The sequence below is a fragment of the Lingula anatina genome, chromosome 10, assembly GCF_051362555.1.
Source record: "Lingula anatina isolate TDL-2025a chromosome 10, LinAna3.0, whole genome shotgun sequence".
Classification (NCBI taxonomy): Eukaryota; Metazoa; Brachiopoda; class Lingulata; order Lingulida; family Lingulidae; genus Lingula; species Lingula anatina.
In genome coordinates this window covers 15233676-15250565 of record NC_141776.1, presented here as the reverse complement: position 1 = coordinate 15250565, position 16890 = coordinate 15233676, and the positions used below count along the sequence as shown (strand labels likewise).

Below are 16890 nucleotides of genomic sequence, written 5' to 3'. Positions count from 1 at the left end.
AGCAGAATAAGACCGCATTTCCAGAAATTAGATTGATCTACTTTAGATCGACCTAACTCCCTGGGGGTTCACGCTAAACAGCTGTCAACCGAGCGGATACGAAAGTTAAATACCCTCTTACAACTTGTAGTAGGCGGGACGGACATTTAAGCCGGATTATCTGACAGTAATCTAGTGAGACTCCCCGCGGGGATAGATCGATCTAAAAGCTCTGGGAATACGGCCTAAGAGAGAGAAAGTTAGTTTATAAACATTTTCATGTTAAAACGGTGCTGAATGCGCTCTCTTTTTTTGAAAGGGAGGGGGTAGGTTTATTTATCTATACATGGCTGTTCGATCATTTCCGCTGATATAAAATGTAACGCAAAAATATTTGTTGATCGATCAAGTCAATTGTTTTTCTACTTTTATTCTATTTTGTGAAAAATCCCCCTACTCTTCTTCCCCCTATTGTACTCGTGCCAATATTGACTATAGTACTTTTTTTCCTGTTCTTTTGTCATTTCAACGAACTTCCGGATTCATTCACAAACACAAGCTGATCTGTAAGTTAAAACACGTTCACGTGGGAAATTTGGCAGCACTATTCTTGACATCATAAAATTTAGGTCGGTGCTTATCAGTAGGTATGGGTGCTTCGCGTGGGTAACTAGCGTTACTCAAAGCCTTTTCCAGTGAAAAAAAGGGAAAGCAATCACGGCGCTAGACAATGACTCACTTCAGTGGCCGTGAGATAAGTCGCAGGTATCGTACAGATTCATACATTTTTGATCACATTGTAAGACTTGTACACCTTGTGCTGTGGTTAAAGGTACAAGGGGAATGAGTGACTGCGATAGGTTAAGTCCGCCAAATAGCACGTGTGATATCGCACCAGATGAAGTAAGAGTAAACGGTCGTTGAAGGTGCGCTGAGAAGGAAAAGGACAGGTAAATTTACGTACAGGCGGGTATGTTTTGCCACCTGTGATGGGTTCAGACTGCATGGCATGAACGAACTTTAGTTCAGTATTCCTGATAACTTATGTAGTTGGTGGAAACATTTTAAAAAGTATCACAAAACTAGATTCTTTGCGGTTTATTATTGCATATATGCGCGTGATTGTTACGTGTTGGGAAATTTTTTGCGTGGGTTTCTTCTTCATTTTGCCAATTATGTCACGGTGACCCTGGCTTTCCGGCTGACTATCAGACGTTCAAAATACTGTACCCACGCTCTCTTATTCACTAAATTCTTGGATTTTTGATTTTTTTTTAAATTCCAGACTTTGGTCAATGTCTCTGCTGTTCAAGTAACAATTTTGGAAATTTATTTACTGATTTTTAATGTCCATCCTTGAAATGACCTCTGCCCCTCTTATATTTGAATGGGTTTGAAGTCTCTTGTGAAAATTAAAAAATAATTTTGAAAATTTTCCAACTAATTTACTTGATTAGCACATTTTTTTTTTGAGGGGGGGGGGTGCAATAAGCACCTGGAAGCTTATAATCTAGCCTTAAACTCAGGACAAACCCTTAACTACTTAACCTAAAGCACTCCTGTTTATTTATTCATGTTTGTTCTTAAACTGAGCCTGTACATTGAATTAAAAAAATGTAAATACAGTCATAAAGAAAATGACTAAGCTTACAGCTCTGTGTGCATGAGTATGCATATGTGCAATTATTTAGGTCAATTTCAAAAATATACTCAATTTAAACTTATTTCCATTTCCACTTAATGCTTTTAGTACAAGAGCTTGCACTGTGCTCATTACTAACAATATACTGATATTTCATTATGTTCCATCTGTGCTTTCAGGTCACCTCCACTCCCCCAACCTCCCAAACCCACTGACAATGGCTTTTTCTACAATTCTACTGGTACTGTTGGTGTTACAGGGTGAGGTCCTATCGTCTGAGTTCAACTATTGCCCCTCAGATGTCAAAGAAGGTAACCTTTTTTATAACAGAAAAAAAGAAAGAAAATTAGAATTCAATTATCATGATATAAGAAACATTCATAACATATCTAATTTTTTAATATTTCAAAGAAAAAAATGTAAAAGTTAAAAATAACGTTTACTTTTTACATCACTATTTTTAAATTTTGTTTTACCAGTTAACTTGACCATCATAGGATGAATTTATATTCAGTGTTTATTTATTTGTCATTTCATTTATTAATTTATTTTTTAAAAACATGGTTTTTCAAGATAGCCCACTAAGATGGAGCAGAGAACTAGGGGACATGGACTATGCCTGTAAGGGACCCAGCAAGTCTTTGTACTGCTGTGCCGCAGGCTTCACCAACCTAACTTGGTACCAGAAATCCAGGGACTCGGACACCTGGGACCCATTTCCACCCACAGACTGGATCAACCGAGAAAATGGATACCGCTTGCTGGATCGCAACGTTACTTTGCTGATAAGTTCTGTGCATACAAAAGACGATGCTTGGTATAGATGCGTGGCTGAGGGAGATGATGGGAGGAATATTACTCATGAGTTGAAATTAAATGCTGTCTGTGAGTATATTTTTAGAGTGGTCCATAAAAATGACCTTTTCTCTTTTAGCCAGTTAATTTTATTTCATTTTTTTTTTAAATTTGAAATGGCAGCATGATGCCTGTTTTACATGTAGTATGTATTTTAAAAATATATATATATACAATGGGTGAAAAAAACCTTTATTATTATTATTATTATTATTATTATATCTCTTACATTATTTCAGCCTGCTCAGGTATAACTGATCCCCCAACTGTGACCTTCCCTCCAAAAGACAAGATTACCAAGGGATACAGAATTGTCAAACAGACTCTTCCTGGAGAAAATGTTACTTTATTCTGTGAAGGTTTCCTAGGTCGCGACAATGCCAGCTCTACTCCAAATGTCATAAGATGGCTGACAAATTTCACGACAACAGCAAATAATGACACCATCTGGCGAGACGTTGAAGATGTTGGGCCAAGGTTTTCTGTGACGAAGGAGGCAAGGTACAAAAATTAGAGAAATGCACAAAAGATAATTATTTATTTTCTCATCTGTTTACAGTTGAAGGTATGGATTTGCCTGGGACAAACTAGACTTAAATTTTATTCTAAAAGTTTAGAGACTATTTTAGGTTCTTTTCTGTAACAGACCATGCTGAATACAGTATGCAATAAGTAAAGTGGTCCCAAATTGACTGAAAATGTGAAGTAAAAATTCATATTTCTCACAGGTATGACAATATGATACTGGGGGCATACCTTATAGTAACAGATGTACAGGTGGAAGACTACACCAAAGTTTTCAAGTGCGTAATGGCAAATGGAATCGATCCACAACCCACAGTGTTGGCTCATCTAGTTCGGACCCCACCAAGTAAGTTTGATAAAGCAACATATATGTGGTTACAGGTTTACTATCCAGGATTTTCATGACAAATTGAGTTTTCCTTATGGGAGAAGCAATTCTAGTACTCACAAGTCATTGCTCAACTTGGCCTTTCACTTGGATTCTCTGTTTTATGATGCCATTTTTAATTAAAATCTTAAGCTCTGAAATTCCTGCCAGCCATTTGACTGTCATGCCTTCCCCACATTTTAGAAGAAAATATCAACAGCAGACACTTTTATAAAAGGGGGTTTATCATTTTCAAGACCTGAATTGAGAAGGAGAAATTAGCTTTGCTGGAATATTAGCTTAGCCAGGTCCAGCTAGGTTGGCTGTAAGCTAACGGTATGAAAGTTTTTCGGCTTTTGTTTGATAATTTTTCATTTTCATATGGTTCAAGTACCAAGCTAATTAACATTTTTGCTCAAGTTTTATCTTGCCTGATAGATTACTAATTCATTCACATTCTACATTTCAGAACCTTCAGCTCCTAATTACTGGACAAGGAAACAAAGCGTCATTCTTTCAGTTTCTCTTGTGGCAGCTATAATTCTTGTTGTAACAGTAGTTGTTATTCTGGTTAAATATCAGGTGGAGATAAGACTTTTGTGGAAAGATAAATTTAGTCATAAACAAGAAGGTGAGCATTTAGATATTGAAACTAAAATATTTTCTACAAATAAATCAAAGGTACATTTTTTTGTGTTTGTTAAGTTATGGAAAGGGAGAGCATAATTTATGCATTGAAATTTGTCTTTATGTAGACAGTTTTTCAACACTGGCATTTGACATGGAAATCAAAGTTGAAAACAAAGTCTGTATATTGATAAGAAAAAAATAGCATTTTAATTGTTAAAGAAATCAGGAAAGTGGATTATTACTGTGGTATCATTTGATCATTTATTATATTTTTCTACTTATTCTACAAAATCATATGTGTTTTTTCTAATTCCATTTTATGAATACATGTAATTTAATTAATCATCAGTTGATTCGACAATTTTTTTATTTATTCCTTTATTCCTTTGTTTTTATTTATTTATTTATTTTCTTTCAGATGATAAAGAACACGATGCATTTGTCTATGTATCTCAGAAGTGTGACAGGGAGAGGCTATTTGTGCACAGAAAACTAAGGCCCAAGCTGGAAGGAGAGTTTAAGTATAAGATAATTATAGAGGCTCGGGACTTCAGATGTGGAGAATGTGAGTCATTTCTGATTATTTTTTTCACCATTTCCATCCTCACTCATTCAGGAGCTAATATATGCACCCAAAATTACACAAAATATAACCAGTTATAATTAATTAGCTTATTATTTATTTATTTCCCTTTGTTGGTTTGTCTGACTTTGTCATCAATTTGACTACCTTACCCAAAAAGTGACAGATGCATCTTGATGAAATTTTCAGGATAAATTTAGAAAGTGGCTTACATAATCAGAACCGACAAGATTAATTAATTATAAAAAAATTAATAAATTAAAATTGAGAATTCTTGGAGCTTCCTTGGTGGAGATCAGTGCTCACCGAGTGCTTAATTAATTTCCGGTCACAAAATCTTTTTTTTAATATTTCAGCTATTCCAACACTATTGGACAATGCAGTGAGCTCCAGTCGTTGCTTCATCATAGTTCTCTCGCGCGCCATGCTGGAGGAGCCATACTTTGACTTCATCTTTCATGTAGCTGTGAAAGAGCATCGGCGCATAGTTTTCATCCTATTTGAAGATATCCAAGACAGCGAGTGGGAGGCATACAAAAAGAAGAACAGGGACAAAGAACTTGTTCAGAAGGCATTAAAGGTGCTGAAAAAATTGCGATGGCACCCTGTTGATGAGGAAGGAGGTGTTTCATCGCAGAATATTGCCAAGAAAAATGAAATGTTTTGGAAAAAACTACGCTTGTATTTACCACCCCAGAAAATCCAAAAGGTCCGTGGAAATTTAACAACATCCAACAGACGCCCTGGTCAGGAGAGCACATCAAGCACGTCTGCACACTGCCCTTTGATTTCTTCAACAAATTCTCACTCTTTGAGCTGCCCTACACCGTCTGCTATCCCCATTCCTGTAGAAATTGATGACAATGTTTTCTTCCCACCAAACGACCCAGATGTCACAGAAATCAAAGTAGACATCCATTCCAGTACATCTCCTGAACATCCAGACTCAACTTCTCATGAAATAATAGACATGAATAGCATTGGTAGCTGCCCAGAAGGTCACCAGGCCAATCCAAATCAAATTATGGTAGACATGAAAGGTGAAGGTCAAGCTAAAAGTGAAGGTCAAGGTCACATTGGAGGTCACCCAGAACCTCAAGGTCTGGGCAAGGCTCTTGACATACCCAATGCAAACTTTCAATCCATGCAGTCAACAGACAGTGGTTATGAGAAAAGTGTCTCTCCGCAGACTTGAGGCAAGAAAAACACCATACGACAATTATGCTTAAATTTTAATTCTGTAATTTCTTGGAAGTGCTTAGTTTTGACATGTTTGGGTTATTACAGAAATCAGGAGCAGATTTAGGCCGTCTTCTGGGTCTTCTGGAGGACGGTCAGATTTTCAAGTTTACATTGACGGGTATCTTATTTTTCCTGTCGGAAGACGGTCAAAAATGGAGGATGGCACAATAAAGATAATTTGGAAGCCTGTCAGAAAATATGTCTGGATCTGCCCCTGGAAATCCACAGTGCAGTAGACCTTTATTGTGCTTCAAAGTGCTTGCTGATGGTGATTTGCACCTTCATCTGGCATATGCTCTGTATTCTAACCCTTACTGTGATTTTCCTGCGACATCAAATTTTCCTCTAAAAAAAAAAAAACTTAACTGCACAGCAATCATAATTAAGCTTGGCTTTTCCTTGCACTTGGATTTGATGTTATAGGCTATTAATTCTTATATTTATAATTTCATTTTAAATGACTGAATATAGTTCATTAGCCCAACATCTCAATGTACATGCAATATCGAGCGTATACTTACTATAATAGGTTCTCAAATTGGAAAGGTACTCATAAGTAGCTTTTCAGGATATATAGACCTACATTTTTTTCAAATGTGGACAAAATACAATTAATGGAAATGGGAGATGTATGATAATTTGAGGGTTAGTTTCCAGTAAGGTGTCTCTGAAACTCGTGGTGACTGAATTATGCCGTCCAGTGTAAAGTAAGAGAAATACTAATGTATAACAGAATAAGGACCACTGACATAATTAACATTTTGAAAAACTAAATAATTCTAATCAGTCATTTTAGTCATGGTGGTGCTTGCATGGCAAAAATCAAAATATTTTTTTTTAGAATGAATCTCTGTAAAAATGCTGTAAATGCCTAGATTATTATGACTCTTTGGCATTTTTGTAGTGTTTTCAGATAGATACCTAACCAGTATGTTCTTCTGTGCAAATAACAGTATCACTATGCATATGCCAATGAGAGATATCTCAGTATTACTTCTGTTTATATAATATTCAGTATGCATTTTAAATTATGCAAGTGTGCTTTGCTTTTAGAATGCAGGTATGCTTTTTTCCAAGTTGTTTGTATCTGTATACGGAATTTTTTAAGGAAAATGTTTACTGCTTTGTTTTTTAACTGATTGTTGAAAAACATCAACTGCCATATATATATGTGAAATAAATATCAATTACTAGTTTATTTCATTTTTAATACATAACTTTGGGTCTATAATTTTTAAATTAAAATTGAAACTTTTTATCATTGTACATAATTATGTGAAGTGCAAAACCTTTCCCCAGGGTTCAGTGTGAAGCCCTTTACTGAAGCCATTTGATTAATTTAACTTGGAATCAATATACTTATGAAGACCAAACTTTCAAACTGCTTTTAAGTTTAACGTTAATAAAGCAAGTTAATTCAGTCATTTCATAAGGAAATCATTGTAGCCTACTTAATTGCGAAGCCAAAACCTAATGCATTTCTTTTTAATCAAGAAGCTACTCACTGAAGCCACGGATAGTAATTTAGTTAATTTTGCCCCCTCCTGCTCCCCCCCCCCCCCCTCTCCCTTCGGGAGTGCTGGTAGGCTGATGAGTACACTCTCCCCGTCTCCCGGTCTGCTTGGCAAAAGCAAGACTGCATTGAAAATTATGTATTGCGTTAGGTGAGACAAGCTGACCAGCGCTAAACGTAGCGCACCTGCAGCAATCGCCAAATCTTCAAAACAAAACAGCTCGCATGATGGAAACAATTTTAAACTCGCTTGCTGTTTGACGTGTTCTTTATCTTGGATAGTATAAAAAATTCGTTTGTTTTGAAATTACACGGAATGCACTGAAATTTGTAGTATTCCTTGTCTCCACTCCACTGACAACCCAAGAAAACTAGCTGCCCCCCCACCCAGCACACACACACACACACATTCTACCCTGTGCAGGCCCTTAGCCAGCAATTTCAAGTGGGGGGTTCTTTTTCTGAAAAAGTGGACCTTTTACCATAAAATTTTTATGTACCTAGATCAAATTTTACCCAGAGTGGACTTTTTCCAGCAAAAAGGGCGGTTCTTTCGAACCCCCCGACCCCCCCCTGGCTACGGGCATGCTGTGCATAGCCCTGCTCAAATATTAGACCATATTAAATGTCACCAGATTGAATATTTTTCTCCTAATAACGTGAGTCAATGCATTACATATTTATAAATGTCAAGCGCACCTCATTTCCCTATAATAATTTGGTATACTCGCACCGGTCATGTCTAAAAACTGGCTGATGCAAGGACGTACGTTTTTTTCGTAGGCCTACAGTATAACATACCAGTATATGGCCGTCTGACCCTAGCGCGACTATAACTGTAATTCTGTAAAAACCAGATATTAGGTCAGGACTGAGAATATACTATAGTTTAACTAGTAATTTCAATTTCAAACGACACACACACACACACATATATATGAACACATGCCCGTCTCAAGTGCCACTAAAACAATATGAAAGAATATGTAGAATAAGGCCGTGTATTATTAACAAATAATTTTTTATTGTTAATATTCTCATCATCACCACCATAGCTATTATAATTATAATTTTATCATGATTAAATTAATTTTCCGGGTCATCTAAATTTTCATTCTTTTTATTATTCAACTATTTATTTCTTTATTTAATATTCATTTATTTATTTGCGATATAAACTAGTACATTTGACTAAGGCACCTTGGGCGACAGGTAGGCCTAACCTATTTTGCGCAAAGTGGGGTTGTTTGGTACATCACCATGCACAATACGCTGTAATTAATGATTAAACGTAGTAAACACAAACCAAAGAGGCTTGCAAGATCTAAAAATAATCTGCCCTACTTTAAATATTACAATACCGTAAGTATTGAAAAGGGCGACAATAATGCAAGGAAGTATTGTTTATTTGTACAAGAGCTTCGATCATTCCCGGTAGCATGTGAAAATAAAAGGCTTACAACGGAAAACCGCATGATCACGCCATGCAGACCAATCAAAACGAGGCTAAGATAACGTGATTTGCGTTCAACGTACGGGGAGAAAGGTTGTAGGGCAGTCTCGTTTTCTTTTCTCTTAAACAGAATAATCAGCTAAAAACTTTATATTTAGTAGCAAAGTTATTAAAAGATAAATACTGAGTATCATCAAAATTAAATTGAAGCCAAAATATTGTTTAAAATTTGGAAGTATTTAACAATGTTGGTACCGGCTATTCCAACCTTCTACCCCTCAGAGTTAAAATCGACTGACCTTGGATCAGGAAACAAATATACACAAACAGTACCATCACATCAGTGCTGTGATCGATTCAGGAGTAATTCGGTGTCAGAGAAATATCGACCAGAATTCTAGACAACAACCCACATTTTTAGGCAGCCGTTTGAGGAGCGAGACGTACCCTAAACAGAAATTCACCATGGAGGAGAATTCAAACCCGAGATGGAATTATAACAACGTGAACAACCTTGAACGGCCAGCGAAACAATCTCTCTCGGCCTGTATGAATAAATTTGTGCAAGCCGTCGATAGCATGGACAGCACTGTTATGATTCCCAGTCGCCTTCGAGACATGGATATTGAGATTATCCCCGACACAAACAACTCGCAGGAAAAGGCCGTGATACCGGTGGGGATGGAAATGAACAATACAGACTTATTGAGCTGCTACCGCATGCTAAACGCGGTCAAAAACGAGCTCGTACGTGGACCGGGGTCTCTAGACACGGACGCGGACGATGAGACAGAAAATATGGACGAACAGTCGAAACAGACTGCCAAAATGTTCCGACATCATCTCAGTGGACTGTTCAACGTCTTGCATCAGCTCACCGACGCTGCGAACTATCTAACAACAAGATACCAGGACGCAGTATTGCCAGCCACAGGCAACGCCTCCCTTCATACATCGGGGATTTCATCATTCGCATTATAGACATCTCTGACCGCAGGCATTGTAAATTAGATGACTATCTCGTGCTTTCTCGATTTCATTCACTCGCTCAAACAATACATAAAGGGGGCGTGGCCCCATCATGATTTAGACAAATTAGAAGTAGGTAGCCTACTACATATCATTTAATGCGATTATAACGATAGCGCTGTTTTGAATCACAAACTTTTGTTCACCATGACTTGGAGATATTTGTAGATTTGGGAAGTGAATTGTCCATTTGGATGATATAGAACTTGAGAAAGGACTATATTAGTCGGTTCTGTTTCGATGTAGACATTTTATGGCGACCTACAGAGACTTGAAAAATGACAGTCTTTCTCAGGCATGCTTGAGTAACTCGTTGTCAACATATTGTTAAAAAGTACATCGTATTTGTTTGATAGAATGATAGTGACACTTTTCATCCGAAATTACAAACGTGTATGTGATAAGACGAACATTATTGAATCGAGGGAAAAGTGCAATTTGATAGCAGTTGCAGAGAATTGAAGCACGGACTTTTGCAGTCAAACCCAGGAGAACTGCAGACGCACAAAACAATCTTCGATCAAACGCTACAGGGTCTGAAAAAACATTTCCCAAAGGCAGCTTATTATGTTAACGTGAGACATAGACATTGATATACCATATCTGCAATGAGTGTGACTGTACATTACGACCATATATTATATAAATGGAAAAGGATGATTCATGTATACGTAATTTACAATGTAAATATCATCGAATTGTTGTCATGATTTTGATACTTGTATCTCACATAATTGTTCCATTTTGTTTACATATTAAAATTACAGACTGAAATTTGAGTGTTTATTACTATTCCAATCGATGCCAAAGTATTCGATGGCACAGAATTTTCACCTGACCTTTGCAGGGGCACTATACGTAACCGCGCGAATGTAAAAAAAAAGAAAATGGGCGTTGAATGTGACCTAGGTTTTCTTTCATAAGAGTACCACAGAGAGCTTGCGTTATGCTTGACCCGGTTTATTGCACAGGTTAAGCTATATCTCGCGTTGCAACTCCCCACCAAGAATAAGTTACTTTTTGCTGAATTGTACTTCCTCCTACTAAAATTAATGACCTAAAGCGCATCTTCTAAGTGTCTGGTTTTGACTGGGTTCCTACATTACAGCAATAAGTCGCTCTTTAATCTGAACGTTTCCTAGCAACGTCGATTTTTATGCATGGCATTTGAGGCCTATAACCTGTTATAACTAAGACGGGTTTTGACTGGAGTTATGAGTCAGGTTTTAATCCTAGGGCGGTGGTACGTTTTATTAATGCAGCCCGAATTTTGCACAGTCTGATCTACCTAGTGCATGTAACCTTTAAGTCTCCGACGGCAACTTCAGTGCAGGCAAACTTACTGTTAAAGATGAAAAAAGGAAAAGAAATAGAAAGACATGACATGGTTTATCAGATCTACTTTCACCTTTAGCTTAGGGGTCCTTGAAGGGGCGTTTCCCGTGTAAAGTATCTGGGACTTGGATATTATAAGAATTTATAAGCTGGAACAAGGTTAGGTTTGACATTCAGTTTGATTTATGGTTTGTTATGAAGAATTATTCATCGTGTTATCCGGGTGCAAATATGAGGCGAGTGTCGTGTGTGGACATCATGCTGCCTGATAATTAAAGTGAGGACGAATCTCGTGTTTTACGGCACTTTCGCTTTCGTTTAACACGTTTAGGTATACTACCCTGAGGTGCTTGCCCGATGCGTGCCACCTTCATCTTAAACCCAGTTCTCCACACGTGCACGCTTATCAAGAGGGCATCAAATATTTTGAGAAGATAAGAAGCTAACTCACGTTGGCGATGACACTCAGGGTACACATTCCTGGAAATGGAAGTATTTTTATTTGTGGTATAGGATTAGACCAGCTGGCTTATGTTCTCTGCATGTTAACTCCTCTCTTCTCCCAGCAGAGACGCTCATCTGCTTTAAATGCTGTTTTAAGATGGATTTCCTATATTACTGCTCGCTGCATAAAATGTTCATACACCATCCCCCTGGTTTTCATATATTTCTAAGAACCAATAACTAGTATCAACACGGGCTTTTCACTTCTGGATGGATTTCCTTATCAACGCTTGGCTCAGCAGACAGACATGCATTTTGTGACAGAGAATACTGAGATCATGGACAAATTAGTTAATATGTCCAAGCTGAGATAAAATCTCACTGTTTCTGTCGCAAATGTAACTTAATCTATTTCATTTTCATCAGTACCCCCTTGCTTTTCCACTGATAGAGATCTCATAAAGGAATCTCGATCTGAAACTCAGGGCTCAAGTCCATGTATCATTACCGAAATCTACATCCTGGTTAGTCGGATCTACAAGATATTGTTAAGGAGAGGTCTTGCAGATACTGGTGCCAGTCTTGCGCATTTTCTCTTCTCACAAGCGTTCGGCAATCCGTTGTCTTTTTTTCCAGGTGTGAATCTCAATCACGAACATAACATTTTCCCACTCTGAAATCTATCGGATCTGTTACCTAGACAACATGCAACACGAGCCCTGATTGATATGAATGCTGTAGCAGAACGTATAATATGCCCTGCAATTATGAGAACACATTTGTAATGCATGTACGTATATCTGTAATGACCACAGGTGTTTTGGCACTGGCACTATCAGACAATATTGACAGGCGTTCGATAGTCCCCAGCCAGTTTTAATGAACCTGTTAATGCTCTCATTTTAGGAAATGTAATATTCGGAAATGTGGCATTTCAGTGCATTTGTGTACCATTGCGATCGAACCCGGTGGAATTGGTACTCGCTCTAAATGTGGCATGTTTTGATACATGCCATATTTCCAATGAAGGCAATTAATATTGTCTGTTTCTGGAAATACGGGCTTGTCCAGCATTGCCCGGAGATGCTATAGTTATGTTGGTGGTTACTTTTTACAACATGTCGAAACATAACCACTGTCACGTGTTTGATCATTATTTCACACAATCCAACTCCAGGTACTTGGTTTTTCTGGTTGCATTCAGTTTGATAAACTGACTTACTTGAATGTTGCAATGAGGGTTGTATTCGACATTCTTTGCAGCCAAACAGGTGTGCGAAATATTGTTGTGCGGATCTAAAAATAAACAGCACAATGGGTTACGCTTTGCCGACACGATTTCTTACAATTTAGCATAACAACAACAACCTGGCGTTACATAAGCAAACAAAGTTCAAGTCGGGGTCATGGTCGTAGTACAGAGCACGTAGGTGTTTTTGTAGTAATGAATATAGAAGCCCTGGATATTATCGATTGTTGTTTGGAGGCCAAACAGAAAGTGGAGTTTGTCACTGCAAGTCCCTTTGTCATGTACAAAATCCTTTTCGGCAGTAGCGATCGACAAATGTGAGACAAAAACATGCGGTAGAACCTGTACGTAGCAGTTGTAACATTTTAATTTCTACGAGAACACTTGTTTTACTAGATCCGCACATAACTATGTTATGACAACTATGCTCAATAAGCTGTTTACACCTGTGAATGGTGTTTTCAAGCTTTTCTCTTCAGTCTGCTATTGCACTCACACCTGAGCAAGGTGTTATTATTAGCAATAATTGGATTATCCGAGTATTAGGCATTGTGAAGATGTTTTGCATTTTGATACGGCTCACACCTACGGAACCTGTTTTTTAAATAATAACTTTAGCCCCAAATTTTACAATACAAAGAATTGTTCTACTTGGTTTAAGATAAATCCAAAACACAGGTAGTGCACTTAAATAAATTAAGCGTTGGTTTTAAATATTGGTGGTCTTTCTTGTCATAGAATGGGCACAATATTTAATGTTATTGGATTACTAAAGATTATCACAGGTCGAAGTTAGTAGGCTATAATTTTGGTCTAAAAGCTAAGACTAAACAAAGTTTTGGTCCACAGGCCTTCTGTACGACAGGCTGCACGGGTCTTCGTAATTATGTCTAACTCAACGTTGTTGTTCTGGCTGTTATTGTCGTAATCGAATCGTCAATATTACGTCTTTCACACACACAGTAATCAATGAAATGTTGTGTTCTGAATGAATTGCCCTACTTTTCATTCTGTTTCCATTATGTTGTTTAGGCCTATGTGTGGGCAAAATTAATCAATCTGTTATACGTTGTATTGTGAACGAATAGACGTGAAACTTATAAACAAGTGTAAACAACTGGCACGTTTTTTCACTGCAGAAGAGTTGCACTTAAGGCCCTCTGATAAAATTAGCTGTTTACACATAGATGATTAGATATTCATTTATAGTAATTTATGCACCAGTATGTGCTGAAAACAATGTATCATATATAGTAATTTATGCACCAGTATGTGCTGAAAACAATGTATCATATATAGTAATTTATGCACCAGTATGTGCTGAAAACAATGTACATATAAATAGATGTCAACAAACATTACTACAATAGCACTGGACTATATATAAAACCATATAATCAAGATACGAGTAAGAATTTCAAGTTACGCCCCGCCCCCTTAAAATAGTTACGTGTTGTACAGTGGAAGAATCAAGCATGCAAAGTTGACGTGGTTTCTGTGATGGATATATGGCAGTCGTATGGCGCTGCACTAAGATATATCGCCCTATCTTTACTGGAAACAGTTGTATTGCGCTGTACTAAGATATATCGTCCTATCTTCACTGGAAACAGTCGTATGGCGCTGCACTAAGGTATATCGCCCCGTCTTCTCTGGAAACAGGCCGTCAGCGTGTCATCTGAGTTCTTCTGTTCTGACATCAAAATAATGGTGATTTGCGGTCGACAACATCACGCATATATCTTCATCATATTGCTATTTCCTCTTCCTTGTTTAATTTGTCACATTGTTTTTCTCCAAGCCTTTCCTTTTAAATTTGGGGAGTTAAGTGCAAAATAACGTTTAACCCTTTATCTTTAAGTGAGTTCTGATGTTGGAAAATGATTGCTTTTATATCGTTTTGTGTTTGCCATCTATGTCTATTTCTTCAGGTTTTGTCTATTTTTATCACTCTGGTTCTGTACTTTACTTGTTTCTTTTTATATAAATTAGATAAGGAAAAAGCAGAAAAAAATTCTCTGGTTGACAAAGATTCTCATAAACCCAATGTACACTAAATCTAGTGAAAACATCAAAATTAAAACCTCCACCAGAAAAAAGTGAGCACTGAGCGCGACTGTCCCCCCCCCCACCTCCACCCCAGATAGCGCTCTCTTACCCCCTGAGTTTCAAAGTACTAGCAATAGTTCTACTGCACTCTCTCTCGTCCCTGTCGTCTCCAAATAATTATATATTTTTTTTTTTTGCCTGATCAAAACATGTTTATCGGGAATAAGCAGAGGTCTCAGAGCTAGGTGACTTGACTGAATTTTGATAGCCGGCTTGTGAAATCGACTAAGACCGGGTATAATAGAGAAAAACACGTCAATTGTACTGGGCCATTGTTAATAGCTTTACGTAAGGAAAAAAGTGTGGGTCGATCAAAACCAGGTCGCAGTGAACTTTGCAAGCGAATAGTTGGGTCATGTTTACACCTATATAAGAAGTTAACCAAATAGTGACTGAGTGGAACCACTGGTGATTTAGAACGAAGGGAACACACAATGTCATTCACATAAATAATACAATTATAATAATCAACTCATCCAATGAAACTGTAAATGTTGTGATGGGTTAATTGTCTCTTACGTTAACTTATGGGCGGGTGAGGTTCGGCCCCCACGCGTACCTGGAGCCAGGGTGCATGGTTGTTTTAAGTCTAAACGATGGTTTACTTATTTTATGAAACAGAATGTTATGGGGGTAAAACTACATAATCCAAACCATAGACACACCAAAAGATCATTTCAAGGCCACTGAATGGTTTTGTTTGGATGTGCATGACTTGAAATTAAGTCAAGGTCCTGTCGAGTTCCCCCCCCCTCTCTCTCTCTCTCTCTCTCTCTCTCTCTCTCACACACACACACACACACACACACACACACATTCAGCAGCATAATGTCATTTAACTGATTCAAGCTTGACTTCAATGAATCAACGGGAAATAAAACATTATAGTAGACACGGAGCACTAGGTATATATTTCTCTCTGTGTGCTCCAAACAAATGAAATATCAAAGGATCAAACAGCGCACGGCTGAGTTTTGATATCCGGGACCTGCTGAAAGTCACATCGACGTTTTTGTCATTGATGATATTGCTATGCGCATACGTGATCGAAAACTGGTTTGCTTGTACCTCTTAAATGGAGGACCGATCACCCAATACCCCAATGGCTCCGTCGTGTAAATAAGTGATTAGAAAGCGGTCTAGTTACGTGACTTGTACACGTTGAACTAAGAAGATGAGTCAATCAATTGGTGATGATTTCGTTACGTGATCATGTGATAAGAAGATGGACACGCTACGCGATTAGTGTCCAATGGCATAATAATCGGGACCAAATAAATCACCGGTATATTTAGATCGATCACTTGCCAATCATTTAGAGGTGGTTTCGTAACGTTATCACGTGATAGGAAGATGACCTTGTCTGTCATACGATGTAATAAAGTCACACTGGTCAGTTTTGATCGGACACATCGGAGACAGTTATCTGAATACATGTTTGATGTAGGGAATAGGACATAACTGAGCGTATGTGTAAATTGCATAAAGTTAAATCACAGTCTGTCAATCATATAGTACAGGTACATCCTTTTCACATAAAACGGTATATTTCAGCGATTCGATCTGAACCGATGTCACTTTGAGACGTCTTTAAGTGGAATTACGCTCTCACAAGTTCTCCATATGAGCTTCCGACTGTAAATTATGAACTTATTCAAATATAATTTTAATTGACCACCCCTGGGACGCCTTTTCGTGAAAAATTTCCTGATATAGGGGGCCGTATTACACTGAAGAGGCTTACTGGGCCTAAGTCACTAGTCGGAATGGTTTTGAGGTTTTGCATACTTTAAAAAAAATTTCAAGTCCCTTTATTACTTAGTCAAGTTATTTTTTAAACTTAAACACCGCTTTTTTACGAGTTTAATTTTATACAAGACAGATCTGTTATTATCTGCTTAAATAAAGTAAGGAATAAAACACTGGCCATTTAAT

General features: G+C 37.6%; 2 protein-coding genes across 2 annotated transcripts; both read left to right on the top strand.

Annotated features, from left to right (window-relative positions):
• The first annotated feature begins 397 nt into the window (after positions 1 to 397).
• Positions 398 to 7021, top strand: LOC106177978 (interleukin-1 receptor-like 1). Its single transcript, XM_013560941.2, has 8 exons — positions 398 to 545; positions 1801 to 1932; positions 2195 to 2506; positions 2716 to 2977; positions 3205 to 3347; positions 3838 to 3999; positions 4417 to 4563; positions 4938 to 7021. The coding sequence occupies exons 2-8, from the start codon at positions 1839 to 1841 to the stop codon at positions 5774 to 5776; spliced, it is 1959 nt and encodes a 652-aa protein (XP_013416395.1). The 5' UTR covers positions 398 to 545; positions 1801 to 1838; the 3' UTR covers positions 5777 to 7021.
• Positions 7022 to 9084: 2063 nt separating this feature from the next.
• On the top strand, positions 9085 to 10592 carry LOC106177980 (mid1-interacting protein 1-B-like). The gene has a single exon (XM_013560945.3). The coding sequence runs from the start codon at positions 9255 to 9257 to the stop codon at positions 9768 to 9770; it is 516 nt and encodes a 171-aa protein (XP_013416399.1). The 5' UTR covers positions 9085 to 9254; the 3' UTR covers positions 9771 to 10592.
• The last annotated feature ends 6298 nt before the right edge of the window (positions 10593 to 16890 follow it).

Bases quoted from the DNA above. Each gene is read 5' to 3' on its own strand.
- LOC106177978 (XM_013560941.2), top strand. From the start codon at position 1,839: ATGGCTTTTTCTACAATTCTACTGGTACTGTTGGTGTTACAGGGTGAG. The intron at 1,933-2,194 runs GTAACCTTTTTT...TGGTTTTTCAAG, and splicing joins CCCCTCAGATGTCAAAGAAG to ATAGCCCACTAAGATGGAGC. The intron at 3,348-3,837 runs GTAAGTTTGATA...TCTACATTTCAG, and splicing joins TCTAGTTCGGACCCCACCAA to AACCTTCAGCTCCTAATTAC.
- LOC106177980 (XM_013560945.3), top strand. From the start codon at position 9,255: ATGGAGGAGAATTCAAACCCGAGATGGAATTATAACAACGTGAACAAC.